The sequence below is a fragment of the Gracilinanus agilis genome, chromosome 6 (genome assembly GCF_016433145.1).
Source record: "Gracilinanus agilis isolate LMUSP501 chromosome 6, AgileGrace, whole genome shotgun sequence".
In the NCBI taxonomy this organism is placed as follows: Eukaryota; Metazoa; Chordata; class Mammalia; order Didelphimorphia; family Didelphidae; genus Gracilinanus; species Gracilinanus agilis.
The window spans coordinates 27318815-27343358 of NC_058135.1; the positions used below are offsets into that span (position 1 = coordinate 27318815).

The 24544-nt window shown below is 34.7% G+C and overlaps 1 protein-coding gene across 1 annotated transcript in view; it reads right to left on the reverse strand.

Moving 5' to 3' along the window:
• The window catches only part of STPG2 (sperm tail PG-rich repeat containing 2), a 624910-nt gene that overhangs the window by 244380 nt on the left and 355986 nt on the right, over positions 1–24544 (reverse strand). The window contains exon 12 of the mRNA XM_044681589.1: positions 15014–15129. Within this exon, the coding sequence (XP_044537524.1) occupies positions 15014–15129 (116 nt within the window). The remainder of the gene's footprint in view (positions 1–15013; positions 15130–24544) is intronic.

Below are 24544 nucleotides of genomic sequence, written 5' to 3' on the forward strand. Positions count from 1 at the left end.
AGTGTATGATAAACCCAAAGAGCCTAACTTTTGGGACATGAATCCACTATTTGACAAAAACTGCTGGGAAATTTGGAAAACAATATGGGAGAGATTAGGTTTTGATCAACATCTTACACCCTACACCAAGATAAATTCAGAATGGGTGAATGACTTGAATATAAAGAGGGAAACTATAAATAAGTTAAGTGAACACAAAATAGTATACTTGTCAGATCTCTGGGAAAGGAAAGATTTTAAAACCAAGCAAGAGTTAGAGAAAATTACAAAATGTAAATTAAATGGTTTTGATTATATTAAGCTAAAAAAGCTTTTGTACAAACAAAAACAATGTAGTCAAAATCAGAAGGGAAACAACAAATTGGGAAAAAATCTTTATAACAAAAAACTCTGACAGGGGTCTAATTACTCAAGTATACAAGGAGTTAAAGCAATTGTATAAAAAAATCAAGCCATCCCCCAATTGAAAAATGGGCAAGAGACATGAATAGGCAATTCTCAGGTAAAGAAATCAAAAGTATCAATAAGCACATGAGAAAGTGTTCTAAATCTCTAATAATTAGAGAAATGCAAATCAAAACAACTTTGAGGTATTACCTCACACCTAGCAGATTGGCTAAAATGAAAGAAGGGGAGAGTAATGAATGCTGGAGGGGATGTGGCAAAATTGGGACATTAATGCATTGCTGGTAGAGTTGTGAAATGATCCAACCATTCTGGATGGCAATTTGGAACTACACTGAAAGGACTATAAAAGATTGCCTGCCCTTTGATCCAGCCATACCATTGCTGGGTTTGTACCCCAAAGAGATCATAGATAAACAGACTTGTATGAAAATATTTATAGCTGTGCTTTTTGTAGTGGCAAAAAACTGGAAAAGGAGGGAATGTCCTTCAATTGGGGAATGGCTGAACAAACTGTGGTATATGCGGGTGATGGAATACTATTGTGCTAAAAGGAATAATAAACTGGAGGAGTTCCAGGCGAACTGGAGAGACCTCCAGGAACTGATGCAGAGCGAAAGGAGCAGAGCCAGAAGAACATTGTACACAGAGACTGACATACTGTGGTAAAATCAAATGTAATGGGCTTCTGTACCAGCAACAATACAGTGACCCAGGACAGCTCTGAGGGATTTATGGTAAAGATGCTACCCACATTCAGAGGAAGGACTGCAGGAGAGGAAACATAGAAGAAAAACAACTGCTTGAACACATGGGCTGAGGAGGACATGATTGGGGATGTAGACTCGAAACTACCACACCAATGCAACTATCAACAATCTGGAAATAGGCCCTGAGCAAGGACACATGTTACAACCAGTGGAAATGTGCGTCAGCCATGGGTGGGGAGAGAGCGGGGGGTGAAGGGGATAGTAGGAGTATGAAGCATGTAAACATGTTAAAAATGAATATTAATAAATGTTTAAAAAATCAGGACAAAACAGAAAAAAATAGTAATATGTTTATGGAACTTTGAGTTTTACAAGGAAATTTAGCATATATAATGTAATTCTTATAGTTCTAATTCTATGAGGTAGACAAGGTAATTATGTTCACAATTTTATATATAAAGAAACAGGTTTCACTAGATTAAGTGACTAGCCAAAGATATACCCAGAGCTCAAAGGTGAATGTTCTGCCCTTGCCTGTCTGTCTGACTCTTTTTGGGTAAGCATTACTTTTAATAAGTTATAAAATGGGTTAGGTTGTGTAATTTAAAATGATCCTTGAGATCAAGTTATGAAGAGAGGATCCATATGGTCAGAGATATAGAAACACTTCTACCCAGTTTTTGAAAATGTCAAAAATTCATGAATGTTAGGATGCTGGATAGAGACACAGTGGATTTCTGTGCACAGAAATCCTGGAATTGTCTTTTTCTGGATTATACATGTATTATCACACAAAGCATATCCCATGTTATTCATTTTTATAAGTGAATAATCTTATAAAACCAAAACCCCAAATCATATGTCCAAATAAACAGGTGATAAATCACATGCACTTCTGCATTCCTACTCCAACAGTTCTTTCTCTGGAGGAGCATTCTTTCTCTTAAGTCCCTCAGGATTGTCCTGGAGCATTGTATTGTCAAGAGACTTGCCCAAGATTTTATAGCTAGTAAATAGCAAGGATTAAAACTGAACTGAAGCCTTCTATCTCCATCTACAGTACATTCTCTTCCTGCTGAAAGGTGATTGCATTATCCTCTGGGAGTGCTACATAAAACCAAGACTAGGCTCAAATGTAGAAACACATGAGCCTTGAAAAATGAAATGTAATCATATTGCAATTTTCATGGTATGAGAAACCCCAGTGCTGACTGCCACACACTCTACAACTGATGGTGTTAAAATAATGCCTGGGTCTTGAGAGGTTCTGTAACTTAGGCAGGACTGAACCCTCATTGGATAATGCTCTATCCAATACAGTATTCAGCTTCTTGGGAACCTAAAATCAGGGGAATAAAGTGAGCTCAATAAGAGAAGAAGGAGGGTGGGGCAGAGGAGAAGGAAGAAATATGGGTCTGCCAGAGAAGAAAAGTAATAAGAAAAAAATTTAAAAACTTGATTTCCTCAGTCAGTTGGATGGTTTCACATTAGGGCATTGTATTGAGTATGTGTAAATCATATGTTAGTGTATTTTCAGAAAATAGTGCTCCAGGATAGATGTCATATTACCAGGAGATTTCTGCTCCATCTCTAGATTGCTAGATCTATGTACTTTCTTAAAATGTTTCCATGGATTAAGATCAAATTAAACTGAGTAAAACAATATTAGTGAAGTCATACATATTTTTCCTCCAAAGATTTCAGAAAGCTTTCTCAAATACCTTTTGATATGTGGAGAAAAGGATGGCAAAATATAGATTCCTGTTTTGAAAGCACAGTCCAATATTTGAGACTTGGTGGATGACTAAAAACCTATCTCAAAACAAATGACAATTTTTTTTGTGAAATAACTTGTTCTCAGGCTAAAACCCATGCAATTATCACTTCGATGATTAATTCTATATGCTTTGCTTAAATTGTAAAAATCTGGGTCATATGATTTGCAAATAAATTTATTGATTTATATAGCAGACATACAGCCTACTTGCTTATTTCCCTGAGGTTAGGAAAATTTACTAAATTACATTTAGTAATAAAATTTAAGAAGAAAAGAGATTCACTTTTGTTGATCTACTTTAGAAATGCCTCATCATCTGTGCAGTACAAAGCATTTTATTATCCCATGGTATTCTATTGCTATATCACTTACTATTTCATGGATTCAAATATATGAGAGCAAAATAATATTTTTCCAAAGATAGAACGATACTCTCCAAGCCTTTAGCAACACAGCTCCTAATAACAGTCAATAAGAATGATCACTCATCCTAATCATCTGAATGAATTTGAATGAAATGTCAAAGCAATAGCAGTTGAACCAGTTCAACATTATATTCATGGCCAAGATCTTCATAACTGTCATCATCAACATTTCCTTCATAGTTTTTGTAGTACAGTAGACAGGGCAACCCTCACCCATACCCATGCCCTGGAGCTCCTGCTTGCTTTCCCTTCTGCCAGTCTGAGAGTCTCTTCTGCCTGCCTCATTGGGTCTTGCCACAGCACTTGTAAAGGCTCCTAAAATGATAGTGTTAGTTCTCAGTACAAATTCAAATACAAAAGTGCATTTGGTTCTGTTGGTCAAAGTTAATTCTGTAGTGGTACCTGTGGACGTCCCATGCCCAGATTAGGAACACTATCAACTTTTCTGGTACTCTTCCTCCAATACCCAGGATTCCATCATGACCTCATGAGTGTGAGGTTACTGCTTCCAACTCGATTGTATCCCTTTCTCTGTTCCACATTTGTTTTTCTCTCTGTAGAGAAAAGAGCAATCTCCAAACTATAATGTCATCTGTTCTGTCCTATAGAAAATCTGTTCCTACCTCAGAGTTGTCATTGGTCCAGACTTGACCTCCAAACCACTGAAAATGGATTCTGAAAGACCACATTTTTGCTTTACCATCTGCAAATGAAAACTGCAGGGATACACAGCAAGAGCAATAATACATTCTGTTTCCACTCAACTTTCTCCCCTCCTTGATAAGTTACTGTAGCTATAACTCTACCAAGACAACTTTTATTTTTTTTCTAGGAAATCAGCAAACATATCCTTCCATTTTCTGAAGATGGAGAAAAAAATTTCTTAGCAATTCAACATATTTTTCTTATAAAAGAATACAATAAATAAGAAATAGCTTATGGAGGGCACCTTTCAATGAGCAGTTAATGCCTCATTCCTTGAGAAGACTTATTAATGGAGAATACTCTGCCCTATGTCTGTTGCAGACACTTCCTTCACAAGAGCTGGCCTGATTCTCCTCGAAGTTAGTTCTACAAACCACTTTGCCTTTGTATTTTATTTGTCCTTTATTCAATTATTTGAGTTCATGAATCCTCCTCAAGTAAAAAGTAAGCTCCTTGAGGGCAAGAATTGTCTCATTTCTATCACTGGTGTTGTGAGGAAGATTACTGAATTATTATGTAGGAGACCTAGCAGGCAGGGCTGGAGAATTCTTAATGGAATGGGGAAGCAGGAAGTGTGGCCTCTCTCTGAGATGGACTCCATGGTGGTTGGGACAAGCTGTAACTGATCCTGGGAGACCTCAGAGGAAGTGGAGCTGTACCCTGATTTCCTGGGATCCTGAAGGAAGACTGACATCTACTTGTGGGAGATCTTTGGTAGAGACTATGAATCCCAACCTGAGTTGCAGGTTAACTTGGGCTGGGTCAGCTCCCAGAATCTACCCACCTGAAGGAGTTCTGCTAGTAGTCCTGGAGGAGCTGCAACATCACTGGAGTGAGGCTGGACTCTGCTGTGAGGATTCCCACTTCAGTCCTGCTATTCTCTGGGCCCTGCCTGGCGTAGGTCTCACTTCAGTGTAGATAAGTCCCTCCCCTGACCCTGTGGTCAGACCCATAGTCTGGAAGTGTAGAAACCCCTATTCCCGTCCTTTACCATAGTTCCCTAAATTAAATTTATTACAAACTCTCTTGTCATTTGCTTGCTAGTTTCACAGGCCCTTGTCTAGGTGGTGCAGGGTGACAGGTCTACCTGCCACTTCTGTCATCAGTCATTTCCTTAACAGTTAAACCCAGTTTCCCTATCTCGTTTGGTTCCACCTGTTGTCCTTTCCTGTCTCCTACTCACCCTTCTGAACCCATGTATAATATTTAAGTTATCTCCCCTGGTTTTCCCCATAAGACTGGTATCTTAGACCTACCACAGGGCATGGCACATAACAGGTACTTATAAATATTTGCTCATTAACTGATTGATCATTTTTCTTCTAGATCCAAAAGTCCCTCAATTTTCTTTTTTCTTTTTTCTTTTTCAACTTTTACCTTCTGTCTTGGAAGCAATAGGCAGAAGAGCAGTAAGAGCTAAGCAATGGGGATTAAATGACTTGCCCAGGGTCACACAATTAGGATATATCTGGGGTCAAATTTGAACCCAGGACCTCCCATCTCTAAGGCTGGTTCTCAATCCACTCAACCCCTTAGATGCTCCTCCTCCATTTCCTATTAAGCTTTCAAAGAATATAATTCAAGAATGAGAGAAAACCATTTTGCATATACACAGAAATTTCTTATTAAAAATAAACTCTGAACTATGGACATCTAGAACATACGATAAGCCAGCAAGTACTTGATGGGATGGTCTATGCTTCCAGGTTTATCTTTGACACAAGAAAGAATAATGCTATGGTGAAGAAGAGACAGGAGATATCTGGATGAGTGTGGTTTAAAACCAAAAAGCAAAAATAATATTTTTTTTAATTTTTATTTTAAAACCCTTAATTTCTGTATATTGGCTCATAGGTGGAAGAGTGGTAAGGGTGGGCAATGGGGGTCAAGTGACTTGCCCAGGGTCACACAGCTGGGAAGTGTCTGAGGCCGGATTTGAACCTAGGAAGCAAAAATAATATTGAACAAAGCCCAAATATCATCATCATCCTCAATCCAAAGAATTTGACACAATGAATTTAAAGCTTGTGCCTTGTATAACTTTGGGAATTGTGCCCTTTTAAAAAGTATGAGCCTACAGATTATATTTACCTTTAAATAATATGTATACTTGGTTATACATTTTAAAAATATGAGTAAAAAATGTTAAGTTGGGTTTCCATTTCAAAATTAGAAACAATTTCTCTAAAAACCTTCCCAGATCACAAAAATATTTTTGAGTTCTCTTACTTAGAGTTGATTTCACACTTCAAGATGATTTAAATCACTAGTACAGTTGCTGAAGTAATAGATCTTTATCTAAACTAGTACTTTATAATCATGGCTTCTATTTCTCTCTCACAAGGTAAATGTCATTATTACCTTTTATCCAAGTGAATTAAGATGTACACTTTACAAACACCCATTCAGAGCATCTTGTAGATCCAGGCAATACAGACATTCCATAATTAAGAACAACATACAAAATCAGAGTCAATTATGAGGTGAGGATTTTTTCAGAAGAACAACATTAGCAAAAAATATTTAAAAGAAAACTTGAAATTTTAAAAAGTATGAATTTTCTTAGCTACAACTAATTCATTATTTTTTAAGTTTATTTATTTTAGTAATTTAGACTATTTTTTCCATGGTTACATGATTCATGTTCTTTCCCTCCTCTTCTCCCAACCCCTCCCATAGTCAATGTGCAATTCCACTGGGTTTTACATGTGTCACTGATCAAGACCTATTTCCATATAATTAATATTTTCACTGGGGTGACTGTTTAGAATCTACATCCCCAATCATATCACCATCAAACCATGTGACCAAATTCTTACCTACATGTAAATTAGATCTTCTAAGCTAGTTTTTGCAAACATTATTACAGAAACCAAAAAGAATAATTCATTTTCTGATGTTTCCTAGAATGGCAATGTCAGCATGGTGGAGTGGCATGTTAGTATTAGTTAGAAAGATCTCTGACACTTCGAAGCTGTGTGATCCTGTATGACCACTTCCCTGTGGACCTCAGTTTTCTCATCTGCAAAATAGAGATGTTTTAGAGTTGAAAGATCAAAAAATAGAATCTCTGTAAAATGCTTTGCAAACCTTAATTCACTATATGAATGTCAACTATTGCCATGTTATTTACAGAATTGTCTTTGATAGTATTGTTTATAAAAAGATACTGAAAATGCGAAATAATGAGTTATGCAACATTTTTGAATAACTATATTACCATGTAAAAAGAAACAGAAGGGAAAAATACACCATCTTTCCCCAGCCCTCCCATGCCCAGAGCATATACAATCTCTCTAGTCATTAATCAATGCCATTGGCAAAGTCATTTTCGTCACTCCTTTATCTAACAATGCCACCAGGTCCTACATGTAAACCATTCAACACATATTCAGCCTATTCCTGAAGATCTCCAAGGAAAGATTCTGCAGTTAACCTCAATTTTTCAATTTCAAAATATACTGACAAAGAACTGAGAAGGCAATGAATGTGGTGGATATATATAGCAGCACCATTGTTTATGAAAAATGTTAGCAGTTTTTGGTCTTCTTCCTGGTACCATTCCCAAATCGTAGAATATCTTTGTGACCCTTAAGGCCAATTCTAAGTAGTGGGAACTTATAGACTGGAGAAAGTATTCATACATGGGCATCTCATTCAGTCCAAGAAGTTCTTCTAGGATCCCATCCAGTAAACGGTGATAAACTGGACACATGAGAACTCTGGCCAGTAGCTCTTCTCACCCTGCCCTAACCACATATTCAGGACTCAGTGGATTTCCCTGGAAGGACACGCTCCAGGTTCCTCAAAACCTTCAAGAGTTCTATGGCATTCAAAGGGTTTTATAGGTCTTACCCCACTTGGAGTTTTAGAGATATGTTTCAGAGACAGACCTAGTTGGGCAGGCTTTAAGAAGCAATAAATGGTCCACTGCATTTTGCTTTTCATAGAATAAAAGTAGGTCATTTAAGAGGCCACCTGGTGTATAAATATTAAGAAAATGATATATTGGATAGATATTTGGAGTCAGGAAATCTTGGATTTAAATCTTTCCTCTGAGTATTCTCTTATAAAAATGAACAATATGGAAATATATTTTGCATGATTATATATGTATAATCCGGGTCAAATTGCTTACCAGCTCTGGGAACTTGGGGATGGGGGAAGCAAAGGAGAAAAACAATTTGGATTATATAAGTTCAGGAGAGTTATATGGAAAATTATTATTACACATAATTTGTAAAATATGTTTACAAAAAAAATAAATCTTTCCTCTGACATCGGGAGAGTTTTTCTCAGAGTTTAGCTTGTTTGTGCCTATGCTTTCTCAACTCTCCAAAAACTTGCCGGTGAGGACACTGAAAGGAAAGCTATCAGCCCTGAAAGGTGTGGGTTTTGCCCAAGTCTCACAATCTGGTGTTCAATGGAATCATTCCTGGCAGTCACCGCCAGCCACTCAGAGGAGTGCACCAAAGCAGCTCTGAGAAGAAGACCCAAGGAAACAGAGCAGCGTCTAGCACAGACAACAGATCCTGGATGCAAGAGCAGAGGACAAAAGCTGCCCTTCCGGGCTTCTGTCCTGATCTCACATGCCCCTGTGTGTGTGTTTTCCTCCACAGCTTCACATATCCTCTCCCTGTGTACAACAGGCATCAGTGATTCTTTGTGTGTATGCCACTTCACTTGTGTCCCCTACGCATGTCCATTCTTCCCACTAGAAGGGAGGCTATTGATATCGTTGGTGTTCAGTCATTTCAGGTGTGTCTGATCCCAAATCATATTATGTACATCTTTTTAAAAACTTCATACAAAAATCAAAGGAATACATTGATGTAGACTGGCTTTTACTATTTGTGGATAGATTTCAAAGAACTTTTAACAAGGAAAGAAGAAATAGTTGGCTGAAACTCCAAAAAATGAATCTGAATTAAGTTGCTACCATAATTCCAGTAAAAAATAGTAAACTGAATATGTGTAAGAAATGGATGATGTCATAGTGACTTAGTATTTGATAAACTCAAAGATCCAAGCTTTGGGGGAAAGAATTTACTATTTGACAAAAACTACTGGGAAAACTGGAAAACAGAATAGCAGAAAGTAGGCATGGACCAACATCTCACACCATATGCCAGGATGAAGTCAAAATGGATACTTGATCTAGAAATAAATATTATATAATATAAACAAACCAGAGGAATACAGAATCATTTGTCAGACTTATGGATAAGGGAAGAATTTATTACAAAAAGAACATTGAAAACATTACAAAAATGAAATTAATATTTTGATTACATTAAGTTAAAAAGGCCTTGTATAAACAAATATATGAGGAAACTGAGACAAAAAGGATTAAGTGACTTGTCCAAAGTCACATAACTAGCCAGTGTCTGAGACCAGATTTTAACTCATTCAGAACTGGCAATTTATCACCACTTAGCTGCCCAGAAGAAAGGGTGTTACTCATAAAAGAAATAGAAACTTAAAAATCAGTAATTTAAAAACATTTGTAGAGCAAATATTATGTGCAAAGAACTATTCTAAGTTTAGAAAATAAAATGAAAATGAATTACATTCAAATACCTTTTCATAATCATCCTTTTCTTTTTCCTCACTAGAAAATAAACTTTCTTTTCATTTAATATATTGCGCCTTCTATATAACTTCACTGTTAATTGAATAAGTCACTTAATTCTGTGTCCCTCATATTCAGAATGCAATGGTTGGACAAGATGAGTTAGCTCTTAATCTATGATCTCTGACTTGTACATGTGCCTTTTAATTCTCATAGTTCAAAATTTTTATATTCTGCTAATCATACTTGAACCTCATTCAGTAATTACTTCTTTAAAATAGCTAATGCTCATGTTTTTCAAAAAATATTTAATACTCTCCTAAAATTTGTGACAAAAATTGTTTTATCTTCTTGACTTTTAGAAAAGCTTTTTTTAGAAACAAGGCACTTAAGGTTTTCTGAGACGCCCAAAAGAAAATATAAATAACATCATCTTCTCTCTGATTAGCCTCCATTGACTTTCTGCATCTTTATCCAGTAATGCATTCTCATCCTATAAAATTAACTAAAAACTTGGATTCAATGCTATCCAAGGTTTTCCAAATACCCTGGGGCAGTGGGTATATTCAATGACTCAGAATAACTACAATTAGAAATAAGGTTCACTATAACTCTAGAGAAATGACAGCACCATCTGAAAAAATCTGATCTAAAAATGCTGATAAAACAATTGATTCTAGAGTTCTTGAAATTTTCATTTCGAATGAAGGATTTATTTCAAAAATCAGTAAAATCAATATGGACAAATCATGACCATAGATTTAGAGCTGAAGGGAGAGCAGAAGTTTAACATCATTTTTCAGATGAAGAAACTGAGGCTGAGAGATTAAATAACTTGCCCAAGGTCAAATAGCCAGGTAAATATCCGAGGTGGGACTTTCTTGACTCTAGCATTCATTCCAATGTGCCTTCTATTATTTGCTTCTTCTGGAACAGAGTTGTTTTTTTTTTAAATCTATTCCTGACAAGTGAATTTTTTTAAGATTTAGGAATATGAATAGAATAGATCGCAAACTAAAAGGACAATTGCCAAAGAGAAGAACTTATGTTTGGATTTAATTCAATGCAAGACAAAAACAATTATTTGTATTTGAGATTCAGGTAATAACAAGTTCAATTGTACATCTTGCCACATTTATGTTCTAGTTACTAATCATAATTACTAAGTCCAGTGAAAATTTTTCACAGTAAGTAACATAAATTCCACCTAACTTACAGGAAAAAAATCTAAAAATAGTAGTCACCATTAGAAGAAAAAACGAAGGAGAATGAATCAAAAAGTGAAGAATCCTAAGAGATTTAGAAACAGTGACTAAAAAGTTATGATAAAGCATTTAATTTATTTATGTGTAAATAATTATGAAGTATGCTTAATTCATTTTATTGGTATATGCTATGAAAGTCATAATAAATCATTTCTATTTTTCAAAAATTATATTATATGCCTGAGATCTACCACTAGAATCTAAATCCTTCTTTGAGGCAAGAAACTAGAAGAGTTCAGCTAGTACATTCAGAGAGGGAGCTTCATTATCACCTGCCTTCAGGGTTTGGTACATGGGATACCCAAACAGGGTCAGCTGCAGCTTTGGAAGCCCTAAGGAATATCTCAATACCCAGAAAGGATGACAGAAGGGGAGAAGAGCTGTGTCAGGTCCCAAGAGCTGATTGTTCCGTCCTTAGACTCTCCACCACAAATGAGTCAATTTGAGAAGCAACCTTCCCATTGTCTGACTTCTTGATATGCCAAGATGTCTGCTACTGTTCCATCCATCTTTTCCACGTGGCCATAGACTCAAACAAGCTTACCAGGTAATATACTGCCTATTAGCACGTCGTATTCAACCCAGTAGATCTAGAACTAGGTCTTGATTCAAGAAGATCTAATTTCAAATTTGACCTCAGGCACTTACTAGTTTGTGACTCTGGGCAATTCATTAAACGTCTACTTGACTCGGTTTCCTCGACTATAAAATAGGGCTGATAGTACCTGTCTCCTGGGGTCATTGTGAGAATCAAATGAGATAATATCTGTAAAAACACCATAGACATATAAATGCTTATTTCTCCTCTACCACTGCCCCTAGACAGACACATTTTACAAAATCTGAATCTCAAAGATATTATGAACATCTTTTTCAAAAACTATACACCCTACATTAAGAACCATAAAATTGTTCAAGCTCATTAACCTAGGGATATCATTACTAGGATTAAGCCCTAAGGGTATTATTGAGAGGAGGGCAAACAGCTTTGTATGTCTGAAAATATTCATGGAAACTTTGTAATGACAAAATAATTGGAAATAATACAAAAGTAATGATTGGGAGTAATGGCTTTTTAATATATGAATATATTGAATTGTAATATGTTATTAGAAATGATGAATATTGGAAATATAAAGAAAATAAGGGAAATATGTAAAGAAATGAAAACAGAAGAAAAGATAATAAGAATAATACACATTATAATTACATTAAAAATAACGGCCGCAAAATCAAGAGAAAAAAATCCAAATAAAAGAAATTTGAAGGGGACTCAAAAGCAGAGGATAAACAAAATATAAACAATATGAGGTTTGTGGTTCCATACTTTTCACATTTGATTATTTAAGTGATTTCAGGTTACTAAATATATAAAGGAATTTAAAATAAATAAATAATATGCACCAAAAATCAATGGAACTCACTGAGATTTACTGGCTTTTGCTATTTGTGGATAGATTTCAAATAATTTTTATCAAGGAGAGAAGAAATACCTGAAACTCCAAAAAAGAATTTTAATTAAGTTATTGACATAATTCTAGTAAGAATTTGTAAACTTATAAAAATTTGTAAGAAATGCATGATGATTTAAGGGACAAATATCCCACTTTCAGTTTCTAATCTAATTTGGATTGCAAAAAATAATTCAACAAACTACAGTACAATGAAAGGTGTTTTAAAATATTGTTTTGTAAAAGTAGGATGACAACCTTGATTGCCAAATGTTTTCGTACTTCTTTTCCATATTTCTTTTTCCACCTCAAATGTAAAAATTAATATGTAGAATCTTGTTGGTTTTTTTTTAAATTTTTGTCCAGTTCCTAATTTTTTGTGATCCCATTTGGGGTTTTCTTGGCAAAGATACTGGAGTGATTTGTCATTTCCTTCCTCAGCTCATTTTATAGATGAGGCAATTGAGACAAACAGAATTAAATACCTTGTCCAGGGACACATAGCTAGTATCTGAGTCTGGATTTGAAGCTCAAGTCCTCCTGACTTCAGGCCCAGCACTCCATCCATTGTACCACCCAGCTGCCCAACTAAAAATATATAATAGGCATAAAAATAATAATGTATTAATTATTTAATGTTATTAAGCTCCTATAATGTGAAGGGCAGCGTAGCACATTGTTGGCCTAAAAGAATTGGGAATAAAAGTGGGTTCAAGTATTACTTCTGACACCTGTGGGTTGTGTGACCCTTAACCTTTGAAGAACCTAAGGAATTCTTTGAGATGTCAAACAAAAAAAAAGAAAGAAAAGCAAATGAAATACAGTATGTTGCAATCATACTCCATCAACTCTTTCTCTTGAGGTGGATTTTTCATCATGAGTCTCTGAGACTGTCTTGGATCACTGTATTGCTGAGAATAAATAGGTCATTTCCAGTTGATTATAAAAAATATTCCTGTTGCTGTGTACAATGTTTTGCTGCTTCTGCTTGCTTCACTTTGCATCAGTTCATGTAAGGTTTTTCTGAAATCATCCTGTTTGTCATTTCTTACAGCACAATAATAACTTGTCATCTCCCAATTGATGAACAACCCCTCTATTTCCATTTCAAGGCTACCACAAAAAAGCTGCAATAAAAATTTTTTTACAAATATATTCTTTTCTCTTTTCTTTGATCTCTTTGGGATACAGATCTAGTAATGAATCAAAGAGTGTGCACAGTTTCACAACACTTTGGGCATAGTTTCAAACTGTTCTTGAGAATAGTTGGGTCAAATCACAAGGGAGAGGACCATTTTGAAGCATAAATGATGGCATCTGAGATGTATTATATGGACTGAATGAATGGAGATAGAAGGTAAGTTAAGGTTGATAAATAACAGAGGAATCCATTTTTTTCTAAAAACAGAACACAGGAAGAGATAGCATGAGAAATAGACAGAACACCTAAGTTAAACACCCATGCTTGACAGATGAGGATACTGGGATTAGAAGTAAAAACAACCTAATCAAGAAATCAAGCCACATAGTTAGGATCTAAACCCAGGTCATCTTACAATGAGTACAACATTTTTCCACTATGCTACACACACTCATGACTAGTAGGAATTAAAGCTTAAAACTGTATCTAGATTATGAAGAGTCTTAAAATAAAGCCTAGAGAATCTGAATTTTATTCAGTGTTACTCAAATTAGACATTCCCAGACCAGACCAAGTTACACAAGTAAGTACTTATATATCTAACCATACAATTTATACTTTTTTAAGATGTACAGCCATTTGAAATAATTGAAAATTCATTAATGACTATAAAAATATATAAACCCATGCTCATACATCAAATGATATTCATGACATTTTTGACGGTTTATTTCCTTATCAATTAAAGAAAAACATTTTATTATTTGATTCATCATGATATACGATGATTTTATTTAGGACAATGATCTGCATCATTAAAGTTATATTTCTCAATAACCTTACTTTTGGCACAGAGAAAGAGAAGTTATTGAGCATATAGGGTTTAGCATGAGAAACTACTATGATTTAGAGTAAATTTTTCATAAATCAATGTTATAATTAACTCTGAATGGAAGATGTAGTCATATAGAACTGATTCTTGAAAGAGTTTCTCATACGTACAATAAAAATTTTTTCACCATAACAAAATTTACTGGGGTGAAGGAAAAAAACTGAACTATTTCCCACATACTTCCATATAAAGTTAGGAAGAGATTTTTAAAAAGAGCTATTTGAATCAGATCCTACAGACTTATTTTAGTTTTGGTTATCAAAAATGTTAGAGGCTTATTATAGAGCTTAAGGTTCTAAATTTTAGTAGAAAAATTTTAGTCACTAAAAAGTAAATAAACAACACTCTCTTAACAAAATCATGATTTCCTTTGAATCAATGTATCATTTCAATAATTTATCAGTTTCAGTTTATCTAAGTGCACAAGAAAATTCTAAAAGCAGTCATGCCAGAAACAGCAAACCTTCCTGAATACACACACACACACATTTATACAATGATACATTTGAATAATTCTTACACAATTCTAGACTAGTGAATTATAAAGCCACCCCCTCCCTGCCCTAGTTTTGAGAAGTATCAAATACAAAATCTGTAGTAGTAGTAGTAGTAGTACTGGCAGGTACTCTAAAATTATGTCATGGATGTAAATAAAGTATTATTGACAGACCTTATAAGTCCCAGGACCAGGAGTTAGATACTTAGGTTCCAAAAAGCGCCTTTCTTCTTTAGGAAAACAGGACACTTTGCAACATGTCTTGAGAACTGGATTGTATGCAGCAGGTCCTATGGGAAAATGCAAGAATAAGTTGGTAAGTAAAGGAAAATCTTTTTATCACCTAAAATTTTGTCTTAAATTCATGTACCTTGTTATTTTTTCTTAATAGTTACTATAATCCTGCTTATGAATTATTTATATTTAAAGTAACTTACTTCAATGTAAAAAGTATCCTAACTTTTTCAGTCACAACCTCCCAAATTTTCATCAGGATTCTTTGCTCCCTTTATTGATGTTGCCTTTTTTCTCCAATGGCTATAGTACCTCCTCTCTCCATTGTTCTGCTTCTGCTTTTTTCACTTTGTATTGTTTCATAAAGGCTTTCCCAGATTTCTTTGTTTACTCTATATTTATCCAACTTAATTACATCATAATACTCTGCTGTATTGAGATCCATAATGTATCTTACCTTTTCCTTGATACTGGCTATTCATGTTGCTTCCAATGATTTTGGGGTCACAGGTGGTTGTAATTACACTGCTGCTCTGAAAATCTCTGCTTAAAAAAAGCTCTGTATTTTGTGTTTTTTCAAAAATTATGCTTGTAGGATCTATTTCCAACAATGGAATTACTAGGTCAAAGGAAATGATGCTTTCTGTGACATTTCCTAAGTACTGAGATACTACTGTTGTCAAAGATTTGACAAATTGTGATTCCACCACTGATGAAAAAATTTTCTCAGCTAACTGGCAGAATAGCTTTTGGTGAAAGATCAGAATTTTTTAACACTGTTCATTTTTTAATTTATGAATGGAAAAAAATTCCATAGACCTTAATAGTTTTCAGTTTCATCATATTTTTTCATCCAGGGTAAGTGAAGTGAATATTAATTAATTTCCCCTTTTAAAAATTATCTAAGAACTCTAAACAAGACAATGATCAGTCAAAATTCTGGAAGACTCACATGTTTCACACTTCTTGATAGAGGTAATAGATTATAAATGTACAATGAAACATAATGTTTTTGAGGCATGACCAATGTACAATTTTGTTTTGCTTGATACATTTGTTGGCTTTGAGAGGGATTCTTTTATTTTGAGAGAAAATGTTAGGAGGGATTGTGACAGAGACATAGACACAAAAAGAAAAAAAGTCAAAGCATTTAAAAATCCACAGAAGAGAGAAGGAAGTTCAGGCAGGAAAACAAATAAGCAGGACAATTTTTTTATTATTGTTTTAAATTGTAACCGTATGTTAGACAACATATGCAATTAAAACCACAACACACAAAAAAATGAACACTACAGACTTAAAACAACCAAGTTTGGTCATGAAAAAGAAATGGAAAAAAACAAAAATTTCTCTCTTCTTTTCAAAGGTGATTTCAATTAATGATAGACTCAGTTATCGTGGTTTATTTTATTGAACTGATTTTTTTTCTCTTTTCTATTTTTGGTTAAAAGGGATAGACAAAACTTTGAATAAGGAAGGAGAGGTATATATTTAGAGATTAAGATAATGTAAAATAAAAATATATTGAAAAAAGAAATAAGAAAAGGACACTTTCTTTCCCTATCTTTTGATGTGTTATCCACCATGAACTAGGAATAACCCCTGGGAGTTTTTAAAAGTTCCTCACATGTATTAGATGTCAAATTTTTATTTGTCACATTTCTCATGAATATTTTTCCAGTCTATTTTTCTTTTCTTTTAATTTTTTGGTTTGGGTATATAGAATTTTTTATGTGGTAAAGAAAATCTATATTGTCCATTAAATTTTTCACTTTATAAATTGAAGAAAATTAACCTACCTCCTAAAATTTAGTTAAATATTCTATTCCACTTTTTCTAAATCATTTACATAATTAAAAAAGCCTAAATCACACAGCAGGAATTAAATGAACTATATATGATGTGAGATAAGAGTCTCTATTCCTGTCTTTTTAGTTTGCTAACCAATTTTCCCCAAATACATTTGTTAAATAATTAATGCTTTTTCCAATTATTGCTTTCTGTGGTTTAATAAATTATAATCTTTTGCATATCATTCATATATTTTATGTGTTTACTTATTACTACAACTGAGCATCCCGAGATCCTCTCTTTTATCCTTTAAAATTCAGTGCCTTGAAACACTATAAACTAATAGCAGTCATTACCTTTTTTTTTTTTTTACATAATAAGGCCTCTATTTCAAGATTCAAGTCAACATGTATTTTCCCTACCTAAGATAACCAATGTCTCCTTAAACTCTCCATCAGAATAGAATTATGGCATTTCAGAGTTGAGATATACCTCAAAGTTTATCTAATCAGCTCCTGCCTGAAATGGAATCTCCTCTACAATATCCCTGATATTTGGCCAACCTATAGCCACTTGAAAACTTCCAATAACAGGAAATATTACCTCTGGAAATATCCAATTCTGCTCTTAAATAATTCAAATTTTAGGAAGTTTTCTTTATATTACATTGTAATTGGTATTTTTATAACTTCTGTCCACTGGTCCTAATGCTCTCCTCTGGGGTTAAGCTAAATTATCAAAGTGAAACTTATTCAATTCTGAAGCTGCTACCACTTTCCCCCTAAATATACTCTTGCCTAAGCTAAATACCTCCCTTCTTCTCCCTTCATATGCCATGGCTTCAACTTTACTCATCAACCTAGTTGAACTCTTCTAAATACTTCTAAATACTCTCCATCTTGCTGATCTCTTATAATGCCCAGAATTGGGCAGGTATAGTCTGACCAGGGTAGAGTGCATTGGGATTATTATTTCTTGTTTCTAGACAAAATATGCCTTAAATTATCATTTACCTCTTCATAAGTGTGTTAATGTCCCAAGTAGAATGTCATTAGACAAAGATCATGTCTAATGTTTCTTTGCATCCTCTGTAACAATTTTATGTACTCTATAGATTCTCAGTAAATATTTAATGAATATATGAACAAATGAAACATTAAATAGAAGCCCATTGTCTTTGTTTATACCATAATATGTCACTAATGTGATGGATGAAGGAATTTGAATTCAGCAATGGGTTTACATCCCTCTTACATACTTCTCAAGAAGTAGTATTTTGTGTTAAAGCATTTTATTTTTGAGCTCCATGAGGCAGGTGATTTTAAGTAGTCAGAAAGGCAAGAATACTGTGCTGAAATGGAAGCCAGATGAGAAGAGAGTTTCAAACAGTAAGAATTTCATATACTACAGAGACATCAAGAAGAATATAAATATCTGACTATTGGAGATAGTCACTGAAAATGATTATGAACTTTCAGGAGAGTAGTAAGGATAGAAATTGGGTTGCAGGAGTAGGAGAAAATGGAAATAATGGGTACAGAATGCTTTAAAAGTTTGACAGTGTGCTAAAAATAAGCAAGATGATTTTAGAAAAAGATGGAAAAACCGTGGGAACTGATGCAGAAACAAGCAGAACTGGGATAATTATCCATAAAAACTTGGCTACTCTCAGCAATGCAATGATTTGGGACAATCCTGAAAGACATATGATGGGGAAAGCTCTCCACCACCAGAGAAAGATCTGTTGGAGTCATCTTTCACATCAATGTATCTTTCATTTAATTTTGGGGTTTTGGTATGACTTTGCTCTTACAACAATGACCAATATGGAAGATGGAATTTTTCAAGGCCCCATTATAACTGTGTTTTATGAAGAATGGAGAGATGGATTTATTCTACAAACTTCTTTGATATGGTAACAACACAACTCTTCTTCACCTAATCTTTGTAATTATACTAAACTTAATCCAAATTCTTGCCCCTATATACATAACCCTGTGGGTGTCTGAGATAGACTAGAGGTAGATTTCTCATTCACTAAGGCAGTCAGACCTTAGTCCTCCCTACCCAAAACTATTTCACATTCAAAATAATGAGATTGACTTTTCTAAGAGATTATCTTTTCTAACAAAAAATAACCTGTCCTTCTATATCATCTACCACTTCACTTCTTTTGCTATGCAACCTAATAATGACTTCTGCTCATTCTCCTAATTCTCCAAGTTTTTCAGTCCTATAGTGGCTTCATTTCCTTTCTTCTATAGTCTTAATCCTATTGTAAGCCATTTTAACAGCTTTCCTCCTCTGTTCTTCTGCTTCTCCTATCTTGCTAATTCCCATTCCTGTGTGATGTCGGGCTTCCAGCTTCTCTTTTCCAATTACCATCAAGCACTGTTGAAGGAAGACATAAAGTCATACAAATTTCATGCTATGTAATTCCAATTGAGCTTTCACTACTATACAAAAAAAAACCTAGTTAATTTTTTTTGTTTTCTAATAGTAGTTTTTCCAAACCTTCCCTTCTTTCCTTAAGCTATCAAATGTATCTACAAATCTATGACACAACAGACTGAGTCCATACACGTTTTGTTTTCCTTTATCTCCTTATCTGTTGTTTAAACTGTCTTACCCTCTCTTCCTTCTCTTAATCATTTCCCATCCTCTAGGCTATCAGTTCTCAAACTTTTTGGTCACAGGTCCCTGTTACACTCTTAAAAATTGTTGAGGACTCCCCAAAAGAGCTTTTGTTTATATGGGTTACAGCTCTCGATATTTACCATATTAGAAATTAAAACATCTTAGAAATTATTAATCTAGTTTTAACCTCCTAAATCCTTTGAAAGTATCTCAGGTGTCCCTAGCAGTCCCTAGACCATTTTTTAACCCTTGTACTTCGGTGTGTTGTCTCATAGGTGGAAGAGTGGTAAGGGTGGGCAATGGGGGTCAAGTGACTTGCCCAGGGTCACACAGCTGGGAAGTGGCTGAGGCCGGGTTTGAACCTAGGACCTCCTGTCTCTAGGCCTGACTCTCACTAAACTGAGCTACCCAGCTGCCCTCCCCTCTAGACCATATTTTTGAACCACCACAATAAGTCTTTGCTTTATCCATCATTTCTTCTCTTTCATTTTCAATTTTTTCCTTTGTATTAAATCTTTCCTCCCTACTTGTAAGCATTACTAGGTTTATCCTAAATAAATCTCACCTTCACCCTTTCTCCCATATCTGATAGAATTCTAAAACTTCCCTGCTGTTATGCTTCTTTAGCCACTCATGTACATCTCAATACCTACAGTCTGTATTTCCCATCACTCCATTAAAATATTGTAATTGCCAAATTTAATAGACTTTTCCAGTCCTATTCTTTTCATTCATCTGAAGCATCTGACACAATTGATAACTACCCTGACACACACAAACACACACACACAATTTTCTTCTGACTTTTTTAATTTTCATAACACTACTCTCTCCAGTTTCTCTTCCTACTTATCAATCTTTTTCACTGGTTCATCTTTGTCTGATGAAACACTATGCAAGTGTTCCCAAAGGCTTGGACCTTCCCAAAGGTCCCTTTTCTCTTTATACTTTCTTGCTTATCCACTCTTACCTCTATGCAAATGACTCTCAAATATATGTGCATATAATATGTATGTACATTATATATCTTCAGAAATATAAAATATATATTGCCAAATCCCCATTCTCCATATAATCTCCTTGCCTTTAAATTTAAACAAATTGCCAATTTGTTGAGGTAGAACATTTTCCCCTCTACCTCTAGAACAGTTCCAGAATCAGATTAAAGGAAATCCTTAGAGTGGCTGGGGAACCTGGTGCTATGCTGCCTAAAATCTATTATCTGAGAATGGAACTGTTGTATCTAACAAACTATTCGCTATAATAATCATTCCCTTCCTTATGGTATTCTTTCACTGTCTTCATGATGACTCCCTGTCATGTATTTCTGTCTTCTTTCTCTCAACTCTTCTCTTCTCTTTTCTGTCTTAACTAATGATGACTCAGGTAAGACACTGAATATCACAGCAATCGAAAGGGACACCATCACTAATACTATCCTCTACAGCATAGCTATCCTGCCCATATTCACACAAAATATTGGCAAAAAACAGAAAAGCCATTAAAACAGGTCATTAAATGGAAAAAATATGAATGGTAATTCTGATATCTAAGATATACCATCATTTTAAATTTGTCAAGAAAGAAGCTATCCCACATTTAACTTTACTTTTCATAATATATAAGTACTATTATATTGGTATTATTGGAAGGCAAACTATGCCTTTGAATCTCCCTATTAATAGTCATGCTGGAAAAGGGACTTTTGAAATGTTTTAAAGTCCAAGATTTAAGCTAAAGATTAGAACTGTTGTTCAAAGAGAAAAAGATACATGATTAATGATAAAAAACATGTTTAAAAAGTTTTCATCTAAAACTTTAAAATAGAAGGCTATGCCTAGGCACTGGCATGACTATTCTAACATCAGTGCAAGTATTTTCTGACATACACAATCTCAGTACTACAACTTTAACAGAAAAACATATTTTATTCTGTTCTCTCAGTTGACATGTAAAGTCAAATAACAAAGGCCATCTAACTGTGAAACGGTATAGTGACTAAGAACTTGAGCTAGTAGAGGAATTTGTATATGAAATGAAAATGATGAATAAAGTATATTACATGGTAATTAATGAATCATTTCTCTTATAAACCAAAACAAGGAACTCAGATACTTCTGTTTATTACAATATCCTGGAAAAGTGAACAGAAACTATGAATGATTCTGAATATTTCCATAGGTAGTTAATTGAAAATTGCAACTTCAGCTATAAAGATCTGTGAAGGTTAATGCAACAGGTAAGGCAATTATGTTTCACTTTCAATTATTAAGAAATAGAGTCTCTTTTCTGGCTTTACCATCCCACTGAAACAACTGATAAACATTTACATTCTGAATCACAACTCGTCAAGACAGAGGAAATTATTTAAAGGATTTTTTGGTAAACTTGCTTTTCTTTGAATTCCTTTGAGGGGCATAAAGTAAAAAAAAAAATCTTCACCTAAGGGTCAGCTTGCTCCATTTCTGCATTAGGAGCTTTAAACTTACATTAGGTGCTTTAGATATAAAACTTCTTTGTTAAGGTGTGTTGTATTGAGCTTTAATTTAAACTACATTCCCCATTACATATGCTGCTGCCACCACACTATGAGATGCAGGTCAGAGACTTCCTCTGCTTCACAGCAATGGCTCAAGGATGGACTATGCAAAGGTAAGCATTTATATATTTGCCAAAATGCCACATCTTAATCATGGGTCATAGAAGAATAAAACTTCTCATTCCAAATGAAACACCTATGAAAAATCTGTCTGAATCATGATGAGTATGTAATGGAAAAAATAAAGACTAGGTGATGTTTATAATTATATATTTTCCGGTTCTGTGCCAGCTCACTCTCTATGAAATGTCAACCAATGCTACAGGGCAAAACTGGAAGAGAATAGAACCAATGAGTAATTTAAAGGCAGAGTCTATGCTACCAGTCCATCAATGGAACCGTTACAGTGCATTAAGAAAATATGGGCCATAACCGTTTTTAATAAATTAAAGTTTTAAAATGTTATGTAACAAAAAGAAAGAATTCTTTTTTAATAAGTTAAAAGCATATGATTTATGTACTAGCAACTTATTTTGAATATTAGGCACTATTTTCCATATGAGAGGCAAAGGACATACTTAAAATTGGATCTCAGTTGTACAAATGTCAAAAGATAAAAGGGCATTTAGGAAACTTCACAAAAATGAACCAGGTGCCTTTAAACAATACCATTTAGGAAGCTGAGGTTTTTATGGAACACATTTTCTCACATTTTGCATCTATTCTTAAACTCTTACAAATCAACCACTAGCAAAGACAAAAGATTAGTTCTTGGGGAAGTATTCTCATCAATGTCTTCGCAGCATTTTGGTTTAATGGTCTTCTGGTGCTCCTACAACTCGATTGCATTGGATTCAAATGGCACTTTAGATTATGACCAGAAAAGTGCACAGCCCATTAAATCAGGCAGAATGGGGTGGGGAGGAAAGAGGAAAAGCTATCAGTACAAACAGAGGCATCATGTCACATAAACTTTCACTAAAATGTTGTCGTATCTTTAAACTACCATTTTATGATCATCCTTGCAGAGAAACAAGGAACAATACTAAAAATTACAAGAGAATCTAAATTCTTAGTGGAAGGAAACGTCTCTTAGAAGTTTCTTCATGGTAATTGTTTATTATGATCCCCAAGAAAGTGGTTACAATGCAACTGGCTTTTATGGTATTTTAGAACTTAGAAAGCCCTGCATGTCTTCCTTTGATCCTCACCACCACCTGGGAATGTATGGTGCGAGTATGATTGCCATTACAGATAGGGAAACAGAGGTACAGAGGGACGGAATGACGTTCCAAGGATACAACTATTAAGTGGCAGAGCAAGAAACTGAAACAAGTCCTTGGTGCTCTAAATCCAGTGCTTTTCCTCTTATGTCAGAGTTAGGGGAATAATAGTGCATGAAGTGCTGGGCTTGGAATGAGGAAGACCTGAGTTCAAATCCATCCTCAGATACTTACTACTAGATGCATGACCCCAGTTAACTTGTTTGCTTCAGTTTCCTCAACTGTAAAATGAGGATAAAATAGTATCTATTTCCCAGGGCTGATATTAGGAATAAATAATTGTAATGCACTTAGCAGTGTCTGGCACAAAAGAGGTACTTAATATATGCTTGCTCCCTTCCTTCTCTCTCTACATTACCACTTAAAGAAATAAGAAGTCATTGCATAACTGCCTGGAATCTGCATCTGGAAATGAGAGAAATGAAGGGGGATTGATTCAGAGGGAAGACTCTTGAGAACCAATGCATAAAGACACCATCCTATAAATTTAAGCTGGTCAGAGATTTCCACTGGAAAACCTTTCTTTTGTCTAGGTAAACATCCCTAGCTCCCTACACTAATTTTCATTTTTAATTCAATTGACAAACTTTTAAAAAATGATTTTATTGTCATGCAAAACACACTTCCATATTGGTCATCATTTTAAGGGCACACTCACACAAAAGCAAAACCCCAAAATGACAAATATTTCTTAAGTGGCCACTATGTCCCAGGCATTGTGCTAGATGTTAGAGGGGGAAAAAGACAAAACAGTCCCTGCTTTCAAACAGTTTATATTCTACTAGGGGAAGGTAACATGCAAAAAATAAAGTAAATGTACATAAGTTAATTTGAAAGATTTGGGAGAAGTATGGAAGGAACATTATCTACTGTCATTCTGAATGGGACTAAAAGCAGTGTGAAGGTTCCTAGTTCTTCATAGGCTAGTTCTTCCCTAAAAGGAAAAAGAAATCATCCATGAGACTTAATTGATCTAGGTCCACAGAACAAAGGCTCCAGTCACTGATGGAACCAGCTAAGGTATAAAAATCCAGGACTGAGTAATCAGTGCCCCTCATGGGTAGCATAGACATCCCATTGCTATCAATACACTCCAGAAGCCTACTCTGGCAAATGTAGAAGTGAAGGAAGCTATGCTTGATTAAATCAATACATCTTTACTAAATATCCTTTCCTAGATATTGCTTTGTCAACTCCTTTTCTGAAAATGCTATATAGTAT